The sequence below is a fragment of the Rosa chinensis genome, chromosome 4, assembly GCF_002994745.2.
Source record: "Rosa chinensis cultivar Old Blush chromosome 4, RchiOBHm-V2, whole genome shotgun sequence".
NCBI lineage: Eukaryota > Viridiplantae > Streptophyta > Magnoliopsida > Rosales > Rosaceae > Rosa > Rosa chinensis.
Window position 1 is genome coordinate 52,165,061 of NC_037091.1, and position 28,000 is coordinate 52,193,060.

Genomic DNA, 28,000 nt, shown 5'->3' on the forward strand with positions numbered 1-28,000 from the left:
AGGCATTCCAGTGCTTATTAACAATAAAGTCTGACAGTTTCTAGCTAGTTGATCGATATTTACAGCATAGAGAGATGGTCGATCTATTAATGTTATAAAGAGTTGGTCTAGATATATGATATAGCAATACGTTGATATACGTACAACAGAACTTTCCATGCTAAAGACTAAAGGGCATAAGCTCAATTCCCTCAACTGCATACAGCATTTCAGTTAGTTTTTTTTTTTTTTTGTTACTTAGTTGTTTGCTATCCTCTAAACATGCTGGGAGGTTTTGATGATTCTTTTTAGGTATGTGAGTTTGAGTCCACAATTGGAGAATCCTGCATATTTTTACAGTAAAACCATACGTTTATGGATTAAGTAGAACTATAAATTACCAAGAAAACACTTCAACAAAGTTGATAAGTGGAAAAAAAAATTTATAAATCGTAACAGTACTAACGCATTTGCTCATTTTCTTAGAACATACCCTGTTTTGAAACCTTGAAATGTTACCAAACAACCACAAAATGATTAGTTATCGTCGGTACATTAGTTTGGACAAGTTTACTACAGAGCAGTAAACCATAATGACAAGCAGTCCTTTCACTCCTTTGATTCAGGATTGTCAATGTACTAAAAGGCGCGCCTTCAAAGCTTGAAAGGCGTAATTTTGCCTTCAAAATGCCTCTGTTTTGGTAGCTAGGCGCAAAGGCTCACACAGCGTATGCTTAAGGCGCGGAATGCGCAAAAAGCGTGAAAAACGTGGTGAAAGGCGTACGCGTCAATGAATGCTGCAGCAATCCGAATAGTGAAATCCATGATTTTTCATCATCCATGACTACTCTGAATGCTGCTGCAATATGAATAGTGAAATCCATGGTTTCCCAGCCATGGCTACTTTGAGCATAGACCGGCCTCTCCTTGATTCTTTTCTAGGTTTGAAATACATATGAATATGGTTTGAGATCGTGTTCTCCGGAAGTTATGATAAATACTAACTAATTAATGGAAGATAAACTCCTTTTATCCCTTATTGAAAAAGAAAAAAGAAAAAAAGAGAAAAAGAAAAAAAGAAAAAAAGAAAAAAGAAAAAAAGAAAAAAAGAAAAAAGAAAAAAAGAAAAATGAAAAAATGAAAAAATGAAAAAATGAAAAAATGAAAAAATGAAAAAATGAAAAAATGAAAAAATGAAAAAATGAAAAAATGAAAAGTGAAAAAAAAGAAAGAAAGAGAACAGGATAGGTTTTAATAATCTGCTCTTGGCATGAAGTTGGGATAGGGATTAAAGGAAGATACGTTTAAACTAGAAAAATAAAAAGATAAGGATAAAGACCAAGTCTACCAAATAACTGGAAAAAAGGGTTAGGGGTCGACCAATAATTATCAGTGAATAAAATTGTTTCCTTACATTATTAATGTTTTATAATATATGTATCATTTTCATATAATGCATTGTCATGAGGCTTACGCCTTATCAAGGCTCTCCCAAAAACGCTTCGGGGTACGCCTCAGCGTTTTAAAACATTGGGATTGAGGACTAGTTTGCGATAGTGCTTTAGAAATTCCATGGACAGTCACCTCTGCTTCCACAATGCAAGCATCATTCTTCAAAAACCCCTTGTCTACCTGCCCGAAAGTTTCTTGTTCAATGAATTTACGGCAACCCCAACCTGTACCGTCACGGAAGTGACGGAACCAGTTCTTAGCTGCCAGAGGGAAAAAAAAAAATATAGTTAGTTGAATACTACCGCTGTACGTATAACCAATTTAATCATCACACTCGGTTGTACAAAGAATTATGATTTTTACCACTAGAAGGATGATGATGCTGGTGATGAATTTGATCCAGAATGCGAAATCTATACTCCACAAATAGTTCAGAGCCAGGGGGGAGGGTTATGGGACTAGCCAAGTACAAAAATAGAGAAAGATGACTACCCTTACCTTCGCCACATCCCTTAGGATAAAGCTTTATCTTCCTGCAAAACATCCAACAAACACATAGGGAAAGACTAAGAACAGCTACAGATAACCTGCAATTTAAACTTAAATTCTTGAACAGAAAGTTATTGCATTCAAGCAACACTTTAACAACTTCAACAAGAAGGAGTCATCAGCATTTTCAACAAAAACACATTTCAAAATGAATATATATATATATATATATATATATATATATATATATATATATGGTTATTAACAAAATCCCCTTTTGTAATTGTTTCCTGTATTTAAATGTAAAAATAGAGAGCAGAGGGGTAAGAGATTTCACAATACATGGAATCAAGGCCTTAAAGAGAAGGATATTCTGTAGAAGGGAAATCAGAGATACCAATTATAGCCCCCAGCAGTGAACGGTTCAGACTCATATGCAGCATCCAAAGATGAAAATTTCTCAACCTTCCAAACATGTTTGCATACAGAGGCTTCCTTCATCCTTGCTAGGCACTCGCCTTTGCCTGTTCTTCTTTCTTTACAAACAAAGACCTCGGCTCCAAACACACATGTATCGTCGACTAGAAATCCATTGGAAACATCAGTAAAATCTTCAAGAGGGATAAGTTTATCGAAACCTGCACTACGCATTGCCCCATGAAAGCATTTCTTCTTTGTTAAAGCATCTAATCAAAATACACAGAAACAAAAAAGATCAGAAAATGAGCAAAGCGCTTTGCAGATAGGAATATATTTATACTGAAGCAAATAATTAATTTATACCTTCAAAAACCAAGTAGTTTCCCTTATTCTGATCGAGCAGAAACAGTCTGAAATCAACATATACTTCCCAACTACTATCTAGTGAATCTGTTCCAGCCATTACCAAGTAGAGGGAGATGTGGTCTTTTACATTCTTCTTTTTGTTTCCATTTGGGTGAAACACCAGTTTCCTGTGAGCAATCATGGATATTAGCAGAAAATTAAAGCATGCGTGTACAAATAATATAAGAAATTACCATGCATGATTCACTAGTTCCTGGTATCCACGTTGAACATAAAATAAGATGTAAAAAGTCTAGACTCTAGAATATGAGAATCACCATTTGTACCCTCCAGCTTCAAACTCCTTCGATTCATATCCATTCTCTGAGTACGTTTCAATAAGCAACGAAAACAACTGTATTTCTACGGAGTAATGAGTTGGCGGTGAATCTGAAAATGATCTCAAAACACCTGAAACTAGATAAATGCAATACAGGAAGGCAATCAAGCATTAGGCATCTATGTGACCATGACATACAATTACTGAGGTCATCCATAATGATTAACTATGGAATTTCTTTTCATTTAATACCATTTAAAACTTGGAAACAGATAAAGGATATTTTAGTATCTTACCATCTTTTTCCAAGTTAAGGTTTGCCATGGGAAAAAATCAATCCAAACTTATTATGGATTGTATCAAGACGACCGCCCGTATTGACTATATGAGGACCGAGAGAATTAAAAGCCAAAATACAACAAGGATAAAGTGGCGGATGAACAAGAGTCAAGCTAACATATACACACACACATGCCTACTGTACTCTGAAAATCAGTAAAGAGAGAGGAGTCAGTAGCCACAAGCCACACACACAAAGTAGTCATGCCTCAATTGGGCTTTTGACACTGGTCCCTACTGCAAAGTGTGCTTGGTTTTATTTTTTTGGTGATGTAAACGTTGTAAACTTGCAATTGGGCGTTCGGTTTCCTTAACCTCGTTTTTACTTCGCTACCAAGCAAGTCCACATGCCTACACCGTACTCTGAAAATGAGTAAAAAGAGAGGAGTAAGTAGCCACACACACTTTTTTCTTTTTTCTTTTTTCCCTTACTTTTGAGTTAAAGAAATATATTCATCACAAACCAGAATAGGCCGTTATATACCCTTCCGCTGTCATTTAAGGACATAGACAGACAAGAAGTTAGTGGTAGTACCCACAAGTGGTACATACATATAGTCATACTCATTATACATTTAAATACGTAGAACCAGCAGATATCTTTCTTCGGTACTACTCAAGAGACGCTAGAGAGACAATGGGTGCATATCAGTGCTTAGGTTCCTAAATACAAGGAATTTATTATAAAAGACAAGCTAAAGCATAGTAAAGGCCTAGGGCAAAAATCCTAGCCCAAAATAGTAAGCCCAAGAGCATCCAAAGAGTGGTCCACCACTAGAGCCCATCAAGCCCGCCTGGTCTCAGCCCATCCACCCCAGACGACATGTCGTACTCACAAGTCCATCGGCTCCGCCTGACCCGCTCTGCTCCTCTCGACTCGTGCCACCTTGATCTATACCTCTGCGACCACCAGCCATTTCGACCCAAACTCGTAGCAACACACGCCGGACCACCATCGAAGCAGAACCCTTATCCGTTGGCCTTGCACAGCACAACCACGGCACCGGTTGAGATGCGATTGAGAAACCCAAGCCAAGGCTTTCTGCAACTACAGTTAGTGCCACCATCCAAGGAAACCCTTGAAACCATATTGGATCGAATACCCGTTCGGCAGCAGACCTCAAAATGGTTGCGATGCCTAAGGCCAGCACCTGTCGGGCTCAGCCAGTCGAGGTCTAATTCTCACGGACGAAAATCGGGTTTTGTGTTTTTAGGGTTTCTCTCGAGGAAGAGAGAACTGGTTACAGGAAAAAGCTGTCCTTTTCTTTTTTCCCTTACTAACCAAGAGCGAAAAGAAAATTAGTTGGTAAAGAACTTACTGACTATATTGTCTATATCCCAGTTAACAAATTTCTCAATAACCCGATGAAAGATCAATCAAATATGATAAACAGGTCACAGATGCTAGGCCACTTGATAGATTACAACTAATACTCACAAATTTAAGAAGACCTAGGTAAAAAAAAATAAAAAAATTAAAGCACTACAATAATAAGAAAACCGAAATTCACCTCAGTTATGGTTCCGATACCAATCAAAACACCCCTAAACATGCAAAAAGAAACGATGATGAAACAATAGATTATGATTAGGGTTAGGGTTAGGGATTAGAAATGTAAATTAGAGTTTCGCACCTTAGAGTGGCAAGGGTTGGTAGAGAGGGAGAAGAACAGAGATTGAGAGACGGTAGTTCAATGCAATTAAACTGTGTCGTCGTGGTGTCTCTAAAAGATGCTATCACTGGGAAAGTGATCACAGACCGAACTGATGAGCTTCAGTCGTTTCTCATCTTAAAGAATAGAGGAAGCGGGAGAATAAAAATCTTTTAGGTGGGAGTCTTTAAGCATTGGATCAAGGTGCATTAAACGATCATAGTGTTCAAGTAAATTCAGAATATGTGTCCAGCGACTTTTTTGAGCCAAATTTTCCGTCGACCTATTTCAAGGTATTTTTTACTAAAAGTTCCTTTTTTTGATTTTTTATTCAATTTATCTTCTTTTTCTCAGGGACTTGCAAACTCCCTTCTTCTACCCCCTTTTCTTCATCATAGGGGAGACCAAATTAAGCCAAATTGTGGGGGTTCGTGCTCACTCTAAGCTTGGAGCTTGTTGAGATCTCCAAACATAGAGTTTGTAGAGATTTTATGATAGACCACTTACGTCATTGTTTCGATCTAATCCAATACCTCTTGGAATTGAATTTCTTGGAAGCGATTATGCTCAGAAATTCCTAATTTATTGGGAACAATTACGCTCGGAAATTTCATATGTTTTCGTGGTAACTTTTTCAGCTCCGAAACTAACCTTTTTTCTTGTTCTCTTTCAGGATGAGTAACCTGAACAAATTGGACTTTGCTCAATTGGGAACAACTGGCTTAGGATGTCACAGGTGGGTTCCTGATGTCCGCTAGCATCTCAATTAAGGCCGATGGAATCCTGGATACGATTCTCGAGCCTAGCCAGGACATGCTAATAGTTGAGCAAGCTCAAGCTTTGGAAGCAAACATTACTACAAAACATGCATCACACAACAGTGTATAACTGTTGTTCCAAGAGTAAAGTTATGTTGTCTATCTCGGTGTTGTGTGATTACAACACTCAGACAACGGTGAATCACTGTTGTGTGTCGATCATAGGGACAACGCAGAAGATAGAACCGTTGTCCCAAATATGCGCATGTCAATGCCAGAAATTGGATGCGCGGCATGCACCGCATCCAATTTGTTGTTTCAATGGCTACTCACACAACAGAATTAAGTTTCCAACTGATGTTGGTTGCCTAATCAGACAACAGAAATATTATGAACTGTTGTTGGATGTTCTTTACCACTACAGATATTTATATATAACTGTTGTGTGATAGTTGTAATTATATTTGTGGCCAACCAACGGCTGTTGTATGTGAGAGATTAAGGTTGAATTTTGCACCAATTGTACAACACAATGGTTCTATACTGTTGTGTGATTCAACAATAGGACAACTGCTTTGTGTTTTTTCTATTGTGTGATTCACAACAAACACATACTCATACAACCTAATTTATGAAATGTCGTTTGTTCATTATCGATTATTTGCCTAAAATATTTGTACAAAAATAATGCTCCATATATATTTGCATAGAAACAATGCTCCAATATATTTGTCAATCATCCATACATTCATGTTTCTAGACCATAAAACCAATAAAGAAAGCATTGTAGCTAGCTTAACATAGCAACATTCTAGCTAACAATTTCAAAAAATGAAAAACAGCAAAAGCTGATACAATATATACTTAACATGCACATATGTAGCTGCTTCATATATGACTCCTATGTAGAAAGGTCCACTGCTTTCCAATTGTTCAATCACTACATCCATGTCATGCGATGCTTCTCGAGTTTCTTCTTGTCTTCCTGGCCATGAATCATTAACCATTATGTCATGTATCAAAACATAATTAGGGACTAACAAGACTGAGAGAAGGTACACTTAATCAATCAGTCATACTATAGTCATATACCGAATTGAGAGAAAAAACTTATGAGTTTATTATATATTTATGACTCAATTCGAGAACAGGCAATCTATCATACAAAGTGCTATCAGAATTGGTTGATATGATAGGATATGCAGCAAGAATAAATCTATTGAGATGTAGATACTTACTGGAATACATGCTAGTAACAACTTTCATTATCACCAATTAAAATTGACTGCCTAAGTTCATAAACATGCTTTCTCTGCACTTGGAAAAAGGAACAGAACAACTTCATGAGCAAGAAAGCACAACTCATAAACTTGTTGATCCAATTTATAGATTCTCTCTTTTTTTCTCCTTCAATTTATGCACACATTAGCATACAAGATGCTTTATTTATAGAATGCTAACTAATTATATAGATCTCCTTGATTTAGTAGTTTTATCACTTAGTCAACATAACTGGTGGTTTCTCCTCAAGGAAGTACAAGAATCACAAAGTCTATACTGCTGGTCAATGAAAAAAATTTCAAACCTAAATAACTGTGATTATAGTAAGCACATGGTACTACAAAAAAGACATTATTTCCAATCGTACCTCCAATACTTCATCAAACTCAACCAGACTCTTTCTTCAAGTATTTGATTTTATTATAAAAGTGATATAGCAACAAGAAGTGAGAGCTTACCCTAAACTTTGTTTTTGCTCCACATATGACAAAATTTGCAGGCTTGTCATGTTAGAGATATATTCGGGAATTGATCATGTTATATTGCAGCTTCTTAACATCCTGCAGTATAGAGCAAAATTCATAAGAAAAATGATTGTTATGAACTTCTGGATTATTCTAATTAGAAGATACCAAAACTATAAAGATGACTCACAATTTTTGCATGTTTTTCATGTTCGACAAGTTTGGAAAAACTGAGCTCTCTCTGGTTAAGTCACTGATTACTCTATCTCATAATAAGAAAGACAAAAGCCTATTTCAGTAATGATCTTTCAATGCAAAGAAGGGAAAGAATGTGAAACTAAGATAACTGCTAAGTTATAAGCCACGACTCATAAGTATGTCATATTACTTAAGGCAGAAAGAGTAGAAGGAATGTGCCCTTCAAAGCCACTTTCTTGCATCTCTCTGGCGAAAATATTTTATAGCAATTAATATTACACATGAAGTGTTTGTATACAATTAAAAAGCATAGCAGAAAATTAAAGATCTCTTACATAGAATCACTTCAAACACTTGAAACCATATGCATTTTGATACAAAAATGTATATGAACTTATACACAAAATTGGGTCACACAGAAACTGAAAGAGAAGAGTTAGTAAAAGTACCAAGTTGGCTTCAAATTAGCAGCAATGAACAATCAATATCCAATAGTCCTAGTAATCAAAGTATTCTTTAGTCCCAGTTTCCTAACCACCGGAGACAAGTAAAAAATCCCAAGCGACGTTGTTCCCAAATCCTCCTCCTGATACCAAAACCCATATCAATTTAGCTACAAATAAATCAAAATGTTTTTCAATTCACCCTTTAAATTCAAAAAGCCAAAACTCACAGTGTTGATAATGCTTTCTAGATTCTAAGCGGTATCGTAAGCAAGAAAGATCAACAAAAATGCAGAGATGATAACATGAACATCTCTGGTATGACTTCTTCCCTCCTTGATCGGCAAATCGTCGGCAACGAAGAGAGACACTATCTGATGAACATAGCGTCGTGGACCTTCTTGTCACTGGCCCAACACAACGCCGAATCATCGAAACAGCACAGCACGTTCGCCTCCACCGTTACGAACACCTTCGTCTTTTGTATCACTTCAATTGACCCTAGTTTGAGAGCGAGGAGGAGAGAGAAAGTGGATCTGGGGCACTCTATCTTCTTCATCGCTAAGGAGGAAGGTGAACAATCTAAGAGAACAGAATCCTAAATCTAAGAGAAAGGTAGAGATAGATAGGGAACTAGCTAGATTCAAAATCTACCTTTGGTCTTGATTTCTTGATTATCTTGGATGGCGACTCTGTTCATCCTCAGCCATTAGATTGAGATTGAAAATTTAAGGGTACAAAAGGAGAAAAGGAAAATTGAAATTGGAAGAGCAAGAGATGAGAATGGTGGTTGGCAAAGCTGTTGAGAACTCGAAGAAGAGATTTCAATGCTAGTTGATTCAAAGACATCAATTTCGAAGAATAGAGTGAGGATTTAGGGAGAGAGTGATCGAGGGGAAGAATAGAGAGGTTGTCGAGTCCAAGAATAGAGAGAGTATCTAAGTTTGTAAAACAGATCTTGATCGGCGACTTTGGCGTCAGCAAGTCCAATCTGCTCTCCAGGTTCAACAAGAACGAGTTCAACCTCGAGTCCAAGTCCACCATTGGGGTCAAGTTCGCCATCTTCTCGAATAACAAAGTCATTAGCCGCAATGTTCTTTTGGTTTGAAGTTGAGTTTGACAAATGCAAGTATTGGAGGGTGCCAGTTTATATAGAGGGACAAGGAGACTTTGTTGGCATTCACTTAGAGTTGTGATTTGTGAGTGCAGTAGGCATATCCAACAGCAATCACAATATGGATGACATTTGAAGATGAGGAATAACCTGCCTAACGAAACATTTAGTTGTTTTCTATCCTCTAAATATGATGGGACATTTTGATGATTCTTTTAGGTATGTTAGTTATTTGAGTCATAAAAATTGGAGAATTCTGCATATTTTTACAGTAAAGCGATACATTTATGAATTAAGTAGAACTATAGATTACCAAGAAAACACTTCAACAAAGTTCATAAGTGGCAAATGTTAAAAATCATAGCACTAATGACATTTGCTTATGTTCTTACAATATCCCCTGTTGAAACCTTGAAATGTTACCAAACAACCACAAAATGAGTTCTCGTTGTTTGGTACATTAGTTTGGACAAGTTAACTATAGAGCAGTAAACTATAATGACGACCATGTTAGTGTGAGTCATAGTTCCCTATTAGGAATATACTATAAGGGAATATATTGTTGTAACTATTTACCTTTTATATGTAGTGTAGTACAGTAGTACACAATAGTTGTAGTACAATTGTAATCTGTTTATATACACCATAGAATGAGTTTAATAAAATATCAGAAAATTCATTCTCTATATCTCGTCTTATTTGGCTTGGTATCAAAGCAAAGATCCGGAAAAGGACTTTTGTCTCTTTCTTTAAGAGATTTTCTCAATCTGAGGTAGACAATTGGTTTAAAACCCAGATTTTCGGTTAGGCTCTAAAACGACGTCGCTCAAACGTCCTTTTTTTTTTTTTTTTTTTTTTTTTTTTTCCTGCTCAGCTTCGTCTTCAGCCAAAGACCGCCGTCCTCTGCGAATCCCAGATCATTTCGTCCTCAGATCGCTGACGCTCTTCACCTGCCCAGACCGTCGTTTCTCCAATCCAGACCGCCTTCGTTTGCCTCCGACACCAGAGATCGATCTTGATCTCTTCAGTTCGTCATCCTCAGATCGCCAAACTTCTTCAGTTCGTCTTCTACGACCGTGCTCCAGTCCACGATCGTGCCCTCAACTCAATCCGGCGTCGCAAGTAAGGCCCACTTCCGGTCGCTCCCCTTACTCGGTCAGACCAGCCACAGTCGGGCAACTCGATCAACCCGTGCAACAGGTTCCAAAAAAAAAAAAATTGCACGTTCTATTATTATTCATTTTTAGTCTTCTGTCTGTTTTCCGCTGCATATTTTGTGTGATTCTGCTACTATATTGTTGCAATGGGTGGTGATGATAGTGAAGGTCAGAGTTCTAAGATCAATGAGGTCCAAAAGATTGAGGTTTCTGTTTGAAGTTCAGACGGTAGTTCTTTTGGGGGTCTAAAACTCAACGGTACCAATTTTCGCACATGGAAGAAGATTATGTCTGTCCATCTTCGGGGCATTCACAAGATGGGACATGTGACTGGAACAACCAAAGCTCCTAGTGAGGAAGATGCGGATGCCTATGCTAAGTGGGAGGATGATGATGGATCTGTGATTAGGGCTGTCAATGGGTCGTATTGGGTTGGGTTCGTGTCGGGTTAAGGTATTTGTCGTGTTGCAAAATATAAATATAAACCCAAACCCAACCCATTTAATAATCGTGTCAAAAATTTAAACCCAAACCCAACCAACCCATTTATTAAACGTCCGTTTCCAACCCGCTTAACCCATTTAATAAATAAGTCGTGTCTTGTTAGACAAAATGATTCATTTAAGCGTTAACAATGAGACCCATTTAACTAAAAAAAATGCATAAATTGATTAAATTCACTAAAAACTCCACAAGACGAATAATATAAATAATTATATACAATTCATAAATAATTAAATCCAATAATTAAAAAGCAAAATATTTCAAATTGTCTAATCCTATGATAAAATACTCTGAACGTCCAAAATTTCAAGAAGAAACATTGCACAATTAGATTATACGGGTTCACTTCGTGTTGGCGGGTTGACCTATGGCCGACCCATTTATTAAATGGGTCATGGCGGGGTTGACCCACCGTTGACCCGCTTTTTAATCGTGCGGGTTCAACTAGCTTTATTTCGTGTGGGTTTCGAGTCGTGTTATCGGGTCGTGTCGGAATTGACAACCCTATTTGTGATGGTTCTCTTATTCAAAGCCATGAATGAAGATGTGCTACAGTTGGTGGAAGAGTGTGAGACTACTGAAACAATATAGAAAACGTTGGGGGATTTGTATACCAATGAGTCTGATTTTATACAGGTTCATGAATTGATGTGTAAAGCTGCTAGTATGCAACAGAATGGGCAACCAGTAGCTATGTATTTCACCAAGCTGAAGAATGTATGGGCTGAAATTGATCAGAAGTGTCCTTGCAAGATCAAGAATCAGAAAGATCTTGTGTGGTATCAAAAGGAGAAGGAGCTAGAAAGGGTTTATGTATTCCTGAGAGGGCTTGATGAGAAGTATAGCAGTGCTATGGGAGAATTGCTCAGAATGACAGACACTCTTAGTTTGAACACAGCTTTTACATACATCCGCAAGGATGAATCTTAGCAGGAAAGTGTCAAACATGCACAGGTTGAAGTATCTAGCCTAGCCATTCAGGCCAAGTCACCGGCACCTTTCCTTTAGCAGTAGAGTTCAGCCCCACTTCATCAGCAAGGTTTCCCACAAGGCTTCACCAATCGCCCTCGTCCTTAATGTTCTTATTACAACGACCTTGAGCATGTTCAGGAGACTTGTTGGAAGTTGAACCCACACCTTAAACCTAAAAAGCAAGGTTATCATCCTAAGGTGAACGCAGCTGCTATTCAATTGGTCCAAGAACTAGATTTCTATGGAATGGCTGACCAAGATCATCATACAGCAGGTGGAGCTACTCCTATAACCTCTATAGCTGGTCGAGGTAAAATTGGTATGGCTTTAAAGATTTCTAACTTTGTTGGTTCTTATACATGGATTATTGATTTTGGTGCCTTCGATCATATGACTTATGACAAATCATATTTTACTGAATTGTCTTCCCTACCAGTGTCCTATGTAACCAATGCCAATGGTGAGGCCATTCCTGTGTCAGGGTCAGTTCTTATTACTCCCACCTTAGAACTTCATAATGTCTTATATGTGCCTAACTTGTCTCACCATTTGATATTTGTTCCCCAGTTGAATACTGAGTCTAAATGCTCCGCAACCTTTTATCCTATGTATGTGATTTTTCAAGATCTTCTCACCAGGGAGATAATCGGTCTGGGGGTATCTGAGGGGCAATTGTTCCATTTGGATCAGACATACGCAAGAGAGAAACCAGAAGCATAGTCCCGCGCCGCTTTGACTTCGAGTTCTGATAAGCTAAGTGAAATTTGGTTGTGGCATCGCCGTTTAGGACATCCCTCTTTTAGTCTTATGAGAAAAACCATGCCTACTTTGTTTATTGGTATGGATGAGTCTATTTTACATTGTGAAACATGTGTTTTGGCAAAGAGTCATCGTGCTACTTATTCTCCTAGTATTTCTAATAAAAGTGTTACTCCTTTTGAGCTGATTCATTCTGATATTTAGGGACCTTCTAGAGAACCCACTGTATTGGGTATGAGATACTTTGTGTTGTTTACTGATGATTGTACAAGATTGTCATGGGTTGCTCTTCTTAAAACAAAAGATGAAGTATTTCCAGCTTTTCAAACCTTTCGCACTCTTGTTCAAACACAATACCATAGCACCATTAAAGTCATTCGTTCTGACAATTGGGGAGAATATGTTAATCATGTTTTCCAAGAGTTTTTCAAAACCCATGGGATTGTTCACCAAACTACATGTCCACAAACGCCATAACAAAAAGGAGTATATGAAAGGAAAAACCGTCATTTACTTGATATGGCTAGTGCCCTTCTCTTTAGTGCTCATATGCCTAAGTATCTTTGGGGCGATGTTGTACATGCTTCCTCCCATCTTATCAATCGTCTTACATCCAGTGTTCTTCAGGGAAAAATTCCATTTGAGGTTCTTGCATCTCATGTCTCCTTACCTTCATTTCATAATCTTCCTGCTCGTGTCTTTGGTTGTGTTGCTTTTGTCCATGTCCCTAAAAACCAAAGGTCTAAGTTGGATGCTCGGGCGCTTAAGTGTGTGTTTGTTGGTTACGGAGGCTATCAGAAAGGGTACAAATGTTATCATCCACCTACCAGAAAGTACTTTGTCACTATGGATGCTACTTTCTTTGAGGACATGAGTTATTTTTCCTCTTCGGATACAACTCTTCAGGGGGAGAATTCATATTTTGAAGAACTGTATCATGGAGAGGGGGAGGAATCAGGAGAAGAAGTCACACAGGCATGAGGTATTTTGACCGATCCAGTTGAGACCATCAGCTCCAACAGCTCGCCACCTCCAGAAGTAGAAGCTCCAAACATCCAGGCACCAGTTTCTATGGCTGAAAATGAAATAGAAGACACAACTGCCCCTCTTGCCATTGCTTCTACCCCTGACCCACAGCTTCCTGGTACTGAAGATCACTCATTTGAGGTATGTCCACCCGCTAGTACTAGTAGTAGTGAGTCTAATGTTGGGCAATATGTGTTACCAAATAGGACCACTCGGGGTCAATCAGCCAAAAGATATGAACCTACTCTTACTGCCAAATCAAAATACCCAATAGCCAATTATATTTCCACTAGGAGGTTGTCTAAGTCATATGAATCATTTGTGAATCAAATATCTGCTGTATCAATACCTAACAAAGTGCAGGATGGGTTAGGAGATCCAAACTGGAGGAAGGCAATGGAGGAAGAGATGGAGGCGATGCAGAAGAACAATACTTGGCAACTTGTGCCTCCACCATAAGGCAAAAAGGTTGTAGGTTGTCGTTGGGTGTTTACAGTGAAGCATAATGCAGATGGATCAGTGAATCGGTACAATGCACGCCTTGTAGCAAAGGGGTTTACTCAGACGTATGGTATAGACTATGATGAAACATTTGCTCATGTTGCCAAGATGAACACTATTCGGGTTCTGCACTCATTTGCTGCTAGTTTAAACTGGCCACTCCGACAGTTTGATGTCAAGAATGCATTTCTTCATGGAGAGTTAGCCAAGGAAGTGTACATGAGCGTTCCACCTAGGTATGTAGTTGCTTCTCCTGGTGATTTTGTATACAGATTGAGAAAATCTCTTTATGGTCTCAAACAGTCACCTTATGCTTGGTTTGGAAGATTTTCACAGTTTATGCGGAACGTTGGTTACAGACAGAGCAACTTAGACCATACCTTGTTCCTCAAGCATCAACAAGGGAAGGTAACAACTCTAATTATTTATGTGGATGATATGGTAATTACTGGCAATAATACTGTTGAGATGGTTAAACTGCAGAGATAGCTAGCCTCTGAGTTTGAGATGAAGGACTTGGGTGAACTTAAGTACTTCTTAGGAATTGAGGTAGCCAGGGGGAGAGAAGGAATCTATCTGTGCCAGAGGAAGTACGTTCTTGACTTGTTGACAAAGATAAGTTTGTTGGATTGCAGACTGGTTGATACTCCTATTAAGCAGAACCATTGTTTAGCTGAGTATCCAGATCAGGTACCGACTGATCGAGCTCGCTATCAAAGGTTGGTTGGGCGCTTGATTTATTTGGCTCATATTAGACCAGATGTTGCATATGCAGTAAGTGTGGTGAGTCAGTTCATGCATAACCCGAGTGAGAATCACATGGATGCCGTTATGCGAATTTTGAAGTATTTGAAGTCAGCTCCAGGAAGGGGAGTATTGTTTTCTAAACACAACAACATTCTTGAGGTTTATGGCTTCACAAATGCAGATTGGGCTGGAAATATTATAGACAGGAGGTCGACATCAGGTTACTTTACCTTTGTGGGAGGTAATTTGGTTACATGGAAGAGTAAGAAACCAAAAATTGTGGCACGTTCTAGTGCTGAGGCTGAGTACAGAGGTATGGCTCGGCTCACGGAGTGTGTGAATTGCTGTGGCTGAGAAATCTGTTACGTGATCTGGGTTTCAAACTCAAAAGTACCATGCAGTTGTATTGTGACAACAAGGCAGCTATTGACATATCACAGAATCCAGTACAGCATGATCGAACTAAGCATGTGGAGGTTGATAGTCACTTTATAAAAGAGAAGCTAGATGCCAAAATTATTAGCTTTCCTTTTGTTCCAACTAAAGAGCAACTTGCAAATATACTTACCAAAAGAGTTTCCAAGAAGGCGTTTTATGACTCACTAACCAGGTTGGGCATGATTGATCTATATACGCCAACTTGAGGGGGAGTATTAGTATGAGTCATAGTTCCCTATCAGGAATAGATTATAAGGGAATATATTGTTGTAACTACTTACCATGTATATGTAGTGTAGTACAATAGTACACAATAGTTGTAGTACGATTGTAATCTGTTTATATACACTATAGAATGAGTTTAATAAAATATTAGAAAATTCATTTTGTATATCTTGTCTTATTTGACTGATCAGTCCTTTGATTCAGGATTGAGGACTAGTTTGCTATAGTACTTTAGAAATTCCATGGACGGTCACCTCTGCTTCTACCATGCAAGCATCATTCTTCAAAAACCCATTTTCTACCAGCCTGAAAGATTCTTGTCCAATGAATCTACGCGAACCCAAACTTGTACCGTCACGGAACCAGGCCTTACCTACCAAATGGAAGAAATTATTGTAGTTGAATGCTACAGGTGTATTCCAAATTAACCATCACACTTGGTTATACAAAGAATTAGATTAATCTTTACCACTAGAAGGTTCATGATGCTGATGACGAATTTGGTCTAGGATGCGAAATCTATACTCCACAAATAGTTCTGAGCCAGGGGGGAGGGTTATGGGACTAGCCAATTCCAAAAACAGAGAGAGATGACTACCCTTGCCTTCCCCACATCCATCAGGATAAAGCTTTATCTTCCTGCAAAACATCCAACAAACACACAGGGAAAGACTAAGAACAGCTATAGATTACCCGCAATTTAAACTTAAACTCTTGAACATAAAGTTCTTGCATTCAAGCAAAAATTTAACAAGTTATAAAAAAACAGTGAGTCATCAGCATTTTCCACAAAAACACATTTCAAATTGAATATATGGTTAAAAAACAATATCCCGTTTTGCTATTATGGGGACAATAGTGTCTGCTGAAAACTCACAAATACAAGTAATTGTTTTTTGTATTTGCATGTAAAAATAGAGAGCAGAAGGGGAAGAGATCTCACAATACACGGAATCAAAGCCTTAAAGAGAAAGATATTCAATAGAAGGGAAATCAGAGATACGTACCAATTATGGTCCCCAGCAGTGAACGGTTCAGAGTAACAAAATTTAGCACCTAAAGATGAAAATTTCTCAACCTTCCAAACATGTATGCATACAGAGGCTATCTTCATCCTTGCTAGGCACTCGCCTTTGCGTCTTCTTCTTTCTTTACAAACAAAGACCTCGGCTCCAAACACACATGTGTCGTCCACTAGAAATCCATTGGAAACATCAGTAAAATCTTCAAGAGGGATAAGTTTATCGAAACCTGCACTACGCATTGCCCCATGAAAGCATTTCTTCTTTGTTAAAGCATCTAATCAAAATACACAGAAACAAAAAAGATCAGAAAATGAGCAAAGCGCTTTGCATATAGGAATATATTTATACTGAAGTACATAATTAATTTATACCTTCAAAAACCAAGTAGTTTCCCTCATTCTGATCAAGCAGAAACAATCTGAAATCAGCATATACTTCCCAACTACTATCTAGTGAATCTGCTCCAGCTATCACCAAGTAGAGGGAGATGTGGTCTTTTACATTCTTCTTTTTGTTTCCATTTGGGTGAAACACCAATTTCCTGTAAGCAATCATGGATATTACCAGCAAATAAAGCATACATGTACAAATAATATAAGATATCTATTACCATGATTCACTAGTTCCCGGTATCGATCGACGTTGAACGGAAAATAAGATGGAAATAAAAAGAACACATAAACCGGCTAGACTCTAGAATATGAGAATCATACCATTTGTATCCTCCAGCTTCAAACTCCTTTGATTCATATCCATTCTCTGAATATTTTTCAGTAAGCAACGGAAAAAACTGTATTTCTACAGTATAATGAGTTGGCGGTGAATCTGAAAATGATCTCAAAACCCCTGAAACTAAATAAAATGCAATACAAGAAAGCAATCAAGCATTAGGCATCTATGTGACTATGACATACAGTTTACTGAGGGCATCCATATTTATACCATTGAAAACACATGCTTGGAAACAGATAAATGATATCTTAGTATCTTACCGTCTTTTTCCAAGTTAAGGTCGGCCATGGGATCCAAACTTACAATGGATTGCATCAAGACGACCGCCCGTATTGACTATATGAGGACCGAAAAGAGAATTAAAAGCCAAAATACTACAAGAATAGAGTGGACGATGAACAAGAGTCGAGCTAATATTTATACGCACATGCCTACACTGTACTCTGAAAATGAGTAAAGAGAGAGGAGTCAGTAGCTACACACACACACATAAGGCCCTTCCACTAAGGGATCTTTTTTTGGGTAATTTGAGGGATTGATTATTACACCAACTTCTGGTTTTCTAGCAATATCTTCACTGTTCAGTTTTTTTTTTTTTTGAACAAGGGCCGGTGCGGCTGCCCTCAAGCCTTCATTAATGAAACCGGAGAATACAAGGGGGGGACAAAGTGCCTAAACCCCAGATTACAATCTGCAACTAGAGTACATCCAGAAAAAAATTCATGAGACGACTCAACTAAAAACTTGTACTCCAATCCACACCAGCTAGCAAAGAACGCGCGACAGACGGTTCTATTTGCTTCCCAGCGGTGACACAACGGAAAGATTACTCGAACTGCAACTTTAATGCAGCAAAGCGTAATTTCCATACTACCAGCTTTCCTATCATGTTGCCACTTGAATCTCCATCCAGTGGCATGTAGTCTCACCCTGCCACTAGGAGGCAGCGACCATTTGACAAAGCAAGGAACTCGCCGCCACCCTAGAGCAGACAAGGCACATAGAGTGCACCCACGGGCAAAAAGCCCAACTATCCCTACACAACGAATGCAGGGACTTATTTCGCGCAGCATGCGCAAAGCAACCCACCAACAGCAAACGACTAAACAAACAAAGCAACAAACAGAGGTAAAACAAACATAAAATAAAAAACAGCAGCAAAGCCAAACAGCCGAAACCCGGCCCATCCACCCTCTCTCCCAGAGGCCCAAAGCAGAAGCCCACCAAGCAAGCATTGATCTGCAACCGCCGGCACCAGACCGCCCCCGAGTAGGCTGACGCCGCCCCTCAGCAACCCTGCACCGCCGTATCACCACGACACTGTGCAGGCCCTTCTTCAACCCAATCGGTGCCCAAAACCCGATCCAAAACCGACCAGATCGAGATCGCAGCGACCGTCCCCCATCCCCCAGTTGCCGCAGAGCATCCACGGTTCGCCGCCGGCCATCCGTGTCCCAGAGCCACTCCAACTGCCCCAGAAACAACACGGAGTCACACCTGCAGACCCCCGTCCAACCCCAAACCCAGATCGGACCCAGGTCCACCCGAACCCAGATCGAAACTGCCTCCTGAGCCTCCATGGTTCGCCGCCGGCCATCCATGTCCCAGAGCCACTCCAACTGCTCCAGAAACAACACAGAATCCCGCCTGCAGACCCCTGTGCTCGGCCCCGAAACCAGAACAGATCGATCTGCCCTTTCCAAGATCGAACAACCTCTCTCGGATCCCGGACCGAGTCGCTGCCGTTGAAACCTGCTGCTTGCCGGAACCACCATCCTCTCCCGGACCGGAACGCAGCGGCGGCGTTCGGCCGGGAGAGAGCTCTCTTAGCTTTTGCTTTTTTCTCAGGCGCGTGAGGCGCGTTCTAATTAACCTATGCTTGATTTGAGAGTGGTTATTTTCCACTGTTCAGTTTTTAGGTCTATGTAGTTGGATCATTTTTGTAAATTTTCAGCTAAATTAGTGATTGTTAAGATATCAGACTAGATTAAATCAATAGACAAACAAAATTTGTCCAACCTGAACCGTTCATATTTATAATTGTAAAATCATAATTATGAACGGTCACCAATTTGGCTAAAAATTTGCATAAATGATTTATTTACATAGACCTAAAAACTGAACGGTGAAGATTTTGATAGATGATCGAAAAGTTAGTCTAATGATCGATATCTTAAAATCTTAAAATGACAAAAAAAAAAAAAAAGATCCCTCACTAACAGGGTCTTGTATAAAGAAATTCAGTCGGTAAAGAACTTAATGACCATATAGTCTATATCCCAGTTAACAAATTTGATAAACAGGTCACATAAGCTAGGCCACTTCATAGATTAGAACTAATATTCACAAATTTGAGAAGACCCAGGTGGTAAATCATAATTGAGTTTTTCTATCGGAACCTCCAAATTTACTCACTTGACCTCTATGCTTTTTACACCTCTTATCAAATTTTCAAATACTAAATTTACTCACTAAACCTCACTAAACTTCCTCAAATAACCTCACTCATATAATTTGCAAACAAATTATTATCTTTAAAATAAAAAATTTAGTCATTTCAATGATTTAATCACTTTATAAATATTAACTAAATATACATTTCTTAATCAAACTTGAGTCTCAAGAATTAATGTCTAATCAATATGAAAATGCCATGAACTATTATGTTTTTTTTTTCTATTTTAGCTGTGCAAAAAAAAAAATCCTTTTTTAATGTTTTTTTTTTTTCTGTATTTTTTGTGCCACATGATTAATTATTTAAATATTTTTAGTTTTTTTTTTTTTTTTTTTCAAATATGATGGATTGACTTAGATTTAGGTCATAAATCATAAGAGGATTTATTTTGTTTTCCCTCACCAATATGCGTTCAACATATATATCATACATTTTTATGTCACATGATCTTAACCATATTTTAAATTTTTATTAAATATATATGAATGCTTTAATGAGTACGTAGTGAAATTGAAAATTAAAAATAGATAAGGAAAATAATAAGGAATACAATCTAATATTATTGAATTGGAAAGTTTACATAAAATAAATATAATATTTTTTTGGTATAATTCTTGTCCTTAATAGTCATTTTATAGTAGGTTATATATGTCATTTAATAATTCATAATACAGTGAGGTCAAGTGAGCAGATTTGGAGGTCCCAATAGAAACTCTCATCATAATTTAGCAAAAGAAATCATTGCAATAAACCAAAAGTAAACCGAAATTCACCTCAGTTATGGACTGATACCAATCAAACCACAACTAAACATGCTAAAAGAAACGATGATGAAACAGTAGAGTATGATTAGGGTTACGGATTAGAAATGTAAATTAGAGACTCAAACCTTAAAGTGGCAAGGGTTGTTAGAGAGGGAGAAGAACAGAGATTCAGAGATGGTAATTCTTTTCAATGCAATTAAACGGTGTCGTCGCGGTGTCTCCAACAGAGGCTATCGCTGCCAAAGTGATCGCAGACCGAACTGATGAGCTATTGAGCTTCAGTAGTTTCTCGTCTTAAGGAATAGAGGGGGAGCGGGAGAATAAAACTCTTTTTCAGTGGGAGTTTTAAGTTTGGACTGAATTGGGGAGTTTCCTATCTATAAATTTCTTTCTTTTCCTTTTGGTTGAATCTGATTCTGAAGCCCTTGTCAAGTTGAAGAATGATTGTGTGGATGCTCTGCACCCTTTGAAGTCTGTGATTAATAGTTGTCAGGCTCTTCAAAGGCAGTTTCAAAGGTGAAATAAAGCATATTTACAGGAAAGTACACAAGGTTGTTGATGTGTTGTCCAAGATCGGACATGATTCTGAGATTGGAGTGCACTGCACTTCATGATGCAGCCTCCTCCACAAGTTATCACCATACTGTTGGATGATTTGTGTGAAACTCCTTGTTTTAGGAGCATATATACCTAACTTGTATCTAGTTTCTGATTGTTTTCTTTTTGCTGGGCTTTTAGCCCCCATTTAATAATAATAATAATAATAATAATAATAAAATACTGAATATGCTAGGGCTGGAATCGGGCCAAGCCCATGTAAAATTTGATGGGCTCGGGTTGTTTTTTTTTTTTTTGCAGGTTGGGCCCAATTAATAATTTTTTTATTTCAAGGACCGAGTTGGGCCCTGACCCATTTTAACGGACCGGGATTTCTAGGCTTTTGGGCCCAAAAAGCTGATTAACTGAAAGAAAAAAAATTAACCGAATGTGTGTTAACAACTTCACATTTTCATCACAAGTCAAGGCAAACCAAATGAATAAATCCACATGCTGAACAAGTTTCAAATTCCAACAAAACAAATCAACAAATCCTAGCGAGTTTCAAACAGAAAAAATCAACAAATCCCAGCAAGTTTCCCAAATAAACAAGTTCATAAACAAACAATCCCAACTCCCAAATAAACAAGTTCCAATTCCAAACATGGTAGAATGATAAAAGTAAACATAATTCCCAGCAAGGCTGCAATTGATTAAAACTGCAAATAGACACATCTAGGCTGCAGCTCCTTAATTGATCCAGCACTCCAGTAAGCAGCAGCTTCATTTCTACTCTTCCAGCAGTGATTCGAACTACGTATAGCCTTAATGAGCTTGGACAGAAGGCTTGTTTCCTGAAATTCAACAACATGACCACCAATTCAAAACCAGAATCTAGGGAAGTGATGTAATTGAAATACAAAAAACGGATTGAAGAATAGATCAAGTGAGGGCACAAAAGATTTAAAATTTAAAGCTCAAAATCTGGGAAGACCCTGAAAAAGACTCAGAATTGAAACTTAATTGAAATCAGAACTCAAATTCAGGCCTAGAAGAGAAGTAAGAAGCTACACCAACAATGACCAAAACCAAATCTCAATATAGACACATGCAGAACGAGAAAACAGAGGAAAGAACAGGGACAAATCCCATAATTTGATCTCTGTATTTGAAAAAGGAAAGACAGCAAAACCAAAAGAGATTGCTCTAGATCTTAAATCATGTTGAAACCAATAGCAATACAACCAATCCAGACCCACAAATAGAAGACAACCAAAATCGATTATCGAAATAGACACAAAGATAGATCTTGGTTATACGAAAGGTAGAGCAGGACCCAAAAGATCCAAACTTGAGAAAAAATCGAATTCAGAAGAAGAAGAAGAAAAAGACCCTCTAGAAAAGAAGGCAAAACGAAATCAATCAAAATTGAAATCAAGACCTTCTTCGACCTTTTAGCTTGTGAGCATAGAAACCCCAAAATTGATGCTATCGAACATAAGAACTTCCTCGCAAATTAATCTCCTCACTGCCATGAAAGATTGAAAGGAAATCACATCACATTTGAGAATTTTGAAGAGGTGGTTTCGAATTCAACATCCCAACAATGAAATCTGGAGAAGGTTTTACTTACAGTGTACCGAAGAGGTCGAATCGGCGAAGCAAAGCAGCGGTAGAGGCTGAGAGAGTCGGCGCTCGGCAGTGAGAGACGCGCCAGACGGTGGTTCAGGCGGTTCAGCGAAATGTCGAAGATAAGAAACTAAGGGGGTGTATTTTATTTAGATTTGTGCAGACTTTTTGAAAAGTCCACAGACTCTTTAAAAAGTTGACAGACTGTTATGGATTTCTTAAAACCATTGATTTTAGCAACAGACTTTTATTGATTCATGAAAATCTATATACTTTATTATGAATGATTTCTACAGATTTTCTAGGATGTATAAAATATAAAAAAACAAAAAAAAATAAAAATAAAACAAATGCAGCTCAAACACAAAATAAAATAATAATTTGTTGTCTCTTCTTCAATGCTTCAGTATCTTTTAATAGAAATTGACTCAAATAAATGATTGTTAGTCTGTCTAGCGAGTTTGTTCTCATTCCTAATCTCCCAACAACATAAATATACAATATAGATCACTTGATGTTTATGGTTAATTATTCTCATCAATTTTGTTTTCGCCGATTAACATATATTGTAGCAATATTGGTCAATGTCTTGATCTATAATCAATCAATTTAAATTCAATTGTTCAACCTTTTTTTGAACCATAATATAAATTCAAATTAATGAGAATAATTAATTAATAAAATAAAATTTAGTATGGTTCAAGGTCTTAGGGTTAGACCACAATATTTGAGTTTTAGGGTTTTATAAATTATTTTTATTGCTATTAGGGTTCGAAGTATCACAATTGAAAAAAAAAATAAAAAATTCACATTCAACAACTACAATGAACATGTTGGGTATCAAAAAAGGTTGATATCATAAAAGATTAGAGAAAAGACAAAAAATTAAGAGAGAGATGATGAAAGACAAACTTCTTCGTGCGTAGAGAGAAAAACTTTGATAAACCTTTTTTTTTTTTTGGAAGAGGAAACTTTAATAGAATTTTTGAAATCTTTGGTCTGGAGGCTGGAAAATTATTGGAGTTTGGTATGTATAGTTAACACTACAAAGTCCATGATTATCCATGATTTTCTAATTCCATAAGTATGAATGATATTTTGAATACCTCCGTACTTTTATTCATTTTTAAAAGTCTTAATTGAATACCCCTATATTTTGGTGGAATTCATGAAGTTTTTAAAAATCCTAATTGAATACCTCAAGACTTTCATGGACTATTAAAAGTCTATATTGAATACATCCAGACTTTTAAATTCCATAGATTTCTTTAAAAGTTCCACTAATTCCATATACAATACACCCCTCTAAGAGAGGCGGAGTGGTTGATAGAGTGAAAGTGTGAGACTAAGGAGAGGATCGAGAGGTTCGGGTTAGTTGGGTTCGTAATCTCCCGTGGCACAAGTAAGCTTGTACATTATGACCAATAATATACAAACATGTGTCAAATTCACAAATCTTCGGGCCTTCGGGCTTTTTTTTTTTGGATTTCTTAGGTCCGGGCTCAAACCGTTTTATATTTATTTCGGATCGGGCCTTGAAAAACTGGTAAAAAAATTTTTAAAGCCTTAACCGTTCGGGCAGGTTTCAGGTCGTGTTTCCGGTTTCCTGGCTAAAATCCCAGCCCTAGAATATGCACGGAGCTTTGGCCTAATGTCTTTCCCGCTGTATTCTTCTTTGACTAATAATAATATCATCGGGTCTGGGAATGAGCCTACTATCTAGGCTGGGTTCCAAATTCCTTATTAAATGAAATAAAAATTAAAAAGACTGAATATTCACTCAAGGGGTTTGGTCAAGCGAAAACCTTATTAGACTTGCAAGTTTAGCGAATTTGAGCTGGATACTCAAAGAGGTTCAGTATTCGATCATCTGCTTGTGAAAAATACCTCATGAGAGAGCTTTATCCAAATCAGATCCTGGTTTGGAGTGATAGCACACTTTCCCACCATTTATACACCAAAAAGAAGGCTGAATATTCGCGGTTTTTTTAACTGAAAAACCCTAAAAACTAGGATAAAGAGTCTATTAAAGATACTCTAATGACCTAAGCCAATGTACACTTGACCGTCAACACGATTGATTAATTGATTAGTGTTTCGACTTTCGACTAACAAACAAGGGTCGGTCCTACTAATCAATGGTACTCTTACCTCTGCTAAAGTGAAGTGAGTGTTTTAAGTCCTTGCAGGTGCACTGATCGGTCAAACGTACCAAGTTGAAAATAACCAAACCTACAGGGAGCAGAGTGTAATTAAGCCCCGTCGAGCCTGCTTCCAAAAACGACGTCGCACGACGGCTCTTCTTCAACTTGCTGCTGCCCTTGTTGGAGCTCCAGCAAAGCAAGCAAGCGAAGATGGACGCAATCAGCCAATTACAAGAACAGGTGAACAAAATCGCGACCATTTCGTTTACCACCATCGGAACCCTAGAGAGGGACGATCCACCCGTCCGAATCTCCCCCAATTACCCCGACTTCGAGTCAGCACCACCAACCAACCCGAACCCGAACCCGACTGACGATGCCACCTATTTTGCGATGCCACCCAAGCTCATGAGCGCGGATCTAGTCAAAGCAGCCAAGCAGGTCTCAACCTTTAATCAATTGGATTTGGGTGACATGCAATTTTTATTTTTTTCTCTTCTCGAATAACAAAGCCACTGGCCGTAATATTATTTTGAAGCAATTGAACTATCAAAGTGACAAAATTAAGCATTGGAGGGTACCAATTTAAATCGAGGGACAAGGATACTTTCTTTGTAGTAACTTTAGGGTTGCGAGTGCAATAGGCATATCCAACAGCAATGGATGACATTTGCAGGATGAGGAGTGACCTGCCTAGCGAACATTTAGTTGTTTGCTATACTCTAATTATGCTGGGAGGTTTTGATGATTTTTTTAGACATGTGATCGAGTATTAGGGAATCCTGCATATTTTTACAGAAACCATATATTTATGGATTAAGTATAACTATAAATTACCAAGAAAACACTTCAACAAAGTTGGCTAGTGGCAGATTTTTCTTATATCATAACACTAATGATATTTACTCATTGTCTTACAGCATACCCTGTTGAAACCTTGAAATGTTACCAAACAACCACAAAATGATTAGTTATCGTTTTTTCAGTACATTAGTTGGGACAAGTTTACTATAGAGCAGTAAACTAAAATGACAAGCAGTCCTTTGATTCTGGTTTGCTATAGTGCTTTAGAAATTCCATGGACGGTCACCTCTGCTTCCACTATGCAAGCATCATTCTTCAAAAACCCCTTGTCTGCCTGCCTGAAAGTTTCTTGTTCAATGAATTGAAGCCAACCCCAAGCTGGAGTACTGCCACGGAACCAGTCCTTACCTACCGGAGGGAAAAAAATATTGTTAGTTGAATACTACCGGAGTATTACCAAATGTTACCATCGATCATACTTGATTATACAAAGAATTAGGTCAATCTTTACCACTAGAAGGATGCTGCTGATGATGAATTTGATCTAGGATGCGAAATCTATACTCCACAAATAGTCCAGAGCCAGGGGGGAGGGTTATGGGACTAGCCAATTCCAAAAACAGAGAAAGATGACTACCCTTGCCTTCACCACATCCATCAGGATACAGCTTTATCTTCCTGCAAAACAACCAACAAACACACAGGGAAAGACCAAGAACAGCTATAGATTACCTGCAATTTAAACTTAAACTCTTGAACATAAAGTTCTTGCATTCAAGCAAAAATTTAACAAGTTATAAAACAGTGAGTTATCAGCATTTTCAACAAAAACACATTTCAAAAACCCTTGAATATATAGTTAAAAAAAAAAAAAACCCTTTTGCTATTGTGGGGATAAATAGTGTTCGCAAATACAAGTAATTGTTTTCTGTATTTGCTTGTTAAAATAGAGAGCAGGAGATATCACAATACATGGAATCAAAGCCTTATAGAGAAGGATATTGAGTAGAAGGGAAATCAGAGATACCAATTATAGTCCCCAGCAGTGAACGGTTCAGAGTCATAAAATTCAGCACCTAAAGATGAAAATTTCTCAACTTTCCAAACATGTTTGCATACAGAGGCTTCCTTCATCCTTGCTAGGCACTCGCCTTTGCCTGTTCTTCTTTCTTTACAAACAAAGACCTCGGCTCCAAACACACATGTGTCGTCCACTAGAAATCCATTGGAAACATCAGTAAAATCTTCAAGAGGGATAAGTTTATCGAAACCTGCACTTCGCATTGCCCCATGAAAGCATTTCTTCTTTATTAAAGCATCTAATCAAAATACACAGAAACAAAAAAGATCAGAAAATGAGCAAAGCGCTTTGCATATAGGAATATATTTATACTGAAGTAAATAATTAATTTATACCTTCAAAAACCAAGTAGTTTCCCTTATTCTGATCAAGCAGAAACAATCTGAAATCAACATATACTTCCCAACTACTATCTAGTGAATCTGTTCCAGCTATTGCCAAGTAGAGGGAGATGTGGTCTTTTACATTCTTCTTTTTGTTTCCATTTGGGTGAAACACCAGTTTCCTGTGAGCAATCATGGATATTAGCAGAAAATTAAAGCATGCATGTACAAATTAATAATATAAGAAATTAGCATGATTCACTAGTTTCTGGTATCGACGTTGAACAGAAAATAAGATGGAAAAAGAATACATAAACAGTCTAGACTCTAGAATATGAGAATCATACCATTTGTACCCTCCAGCTTCAAACTCCTTCGATTCATATCCATCCTCTGAGTACTTTTCAATCAGCAACGAAAAAAACTGTATTTCTACGGAGTAATGAGTTGGCGGTGAATCTGAAAACGATCTCAAAACCCCTGAAACTAAATAAATGCAACAGAAGAAGGCAATCAAGCTAGCATTAGGCATCTATGTGACTATGACATACAATTTACTGAGGACATCCATAATGATTAACTATGGAATTTCCTTTCATTTAATACCATTTAAAACTTGGAAAACTAGATAAAGGATATTTTAGTATCTTACCATCTTTTTCCAAGTTAAGGTTGGCCATGGGAAAAAACTTCTGCTCAATCCAAACTTATTATGGATTGCATCAAGACGACCGCCCGTATTGACTAGAGGAGGACCGAGAAGAGAATTAAAAGCTAAAATACAACAAGAATATAGTGGACGATGAACAAGAGCCAACTAGTCAAGCTAACATATATACACACATGCCTACTGTACTCTGAAAATCAGTAAAGAGAGAGGAATCAGTAGCCACTAGCCACACA

At 37.8% G+C, this 28,000-nt stretch overlaps 3 protein-coding genes across 10 annotated transcripts; all 3 read right to left on the reverse strand.

The window, feature by feature from the left end:
- Nucleotides 1-559: 559 nt before the first annotated feature.
- On the reverse strand, nucleotides 560-28,000 carry LOC112196141 (BTB/POZ and MATH domain-containing protein 1). 5 transcript variants are annotated; one of them, XM_040517607.1, is made up of 8 exons: nucleotides 27,750-27,998; nucleotides 27,445-27,583; nucleotides 27,110-27,279; nucleotides 26,721-27,012; nucleotides 26,205-26,371; nucleotides 25,941-26,101; nucleotides 15,797-15,818; nucleotides 560-585 (listed from the first exon to the last, which is right to left on the reverse strand). In XM_040517607.1, exons 1-6 carry the CDS (start codon nucleotides 27,775-27,777, stop codon nucleotides 25,947-25,949), a joined length of 951 nt encoding a protein of 316 aa, XP_040373541.1. In that variant the 5' UTR covers nucleotides 27,778-27,998; the 3' UTR covers nucleotides 560-585; nucleotides 15,797-15,818; nucleotides 25,941-25,946. The 5 variants fall into 5 exon arrangements, with proteins under 5 accessions (XP_040373541.1, XP_024192219.1, XP_040373542.1 ...); XM_024336451.2 differs by lacking the exon at nucleotides 560-585 and having other exon boundaries at nucleotides 15,702-15,818; XM_040517608.1 differs by lacking the exons at nucleotides 560-585; nucleotides 15,797-15,818 and having other exon boundaries at nucleotides 25,743-26,101; nucleotides 27,445-27,577; nucleotides 27,750-28,000.
- LOC112196140 lies at nucleotides 1,348-5,151 on the reverse strand. Of its 2 annotated transcripts, none has more exons than XM_024336448.2 (7): nucleotides 4,999-5,151; nucleotides 3,322-3,727; nucleotides 3,024-3,156; nucleotides 2,704-2,873; nucleotides 2,318-2,606; nucleotides 1,795-1,964; nucleotides 1,348-1,691 (listed from the first exon to the last, which is right to left on the reverse strand). In XM_024336448.2, the coding sequence occupies exons 2-7, from the start codon at nucleotides 3,347-3,349 to the stop codon at nucleotides 1,450-1,452; spliced, it is 1,032 nt and encodes a 343-aa protein (XP_024192216.1). In that variant the 5' UTR covers nucleotides 3,350-3,727; nucleotides 4,999-5,151; the 3' UTR covers nucleotides 1,348-1,449. The 2 variants fall into 2 exon arrangements, with proteins under 2 accessions (XP_024192216.1, XP_024192214.1); XM_024336446.2 differs by having other exon boundaries at nucleotides 3,024-3,162.
- Nucleotides 15,825-21,054, reverse strand: LOC121052471. Of its 3 annotated transcripts, none has more exons than XM_040517605.1 (7): nucleotides 20,705-21,054; nucleotides 17,621-17,696; nucleotides 17,342-17,474; nucleotides 17,000-17,169; nucleotides 16,611-16,902; nucleotides 16,073-16,242; nucleotides 15,825-15,976 (listed from the first exon to the last, which is right to left on the reverse strand). In XM_040517605.1, the coding sequence occupies exons 2-7, from the start codon at nucleotides 17,673-17,675 to the stop codon at nucleotides 15,825-15,827; spliced, it is 972 nt and encodes a 323-aa protein (XP_040373539.1). In that variant the 5' UTR covers nucleotides 17,676-17,696; nucleotides 20,705-21,054. The 3 variants fall into 3 exon arrangements, with proteins under 3 accessions (XP_040373539.1, XP_040373540.1, XP_040373538.1); XM_040517606.1 differs by having other exon boundaries at nucleotides 16,611-16,797; nucleotides 17,342-17,480; XM_040517604.1 differs by having other exon boundaries at nucleotides 17,342-17,480.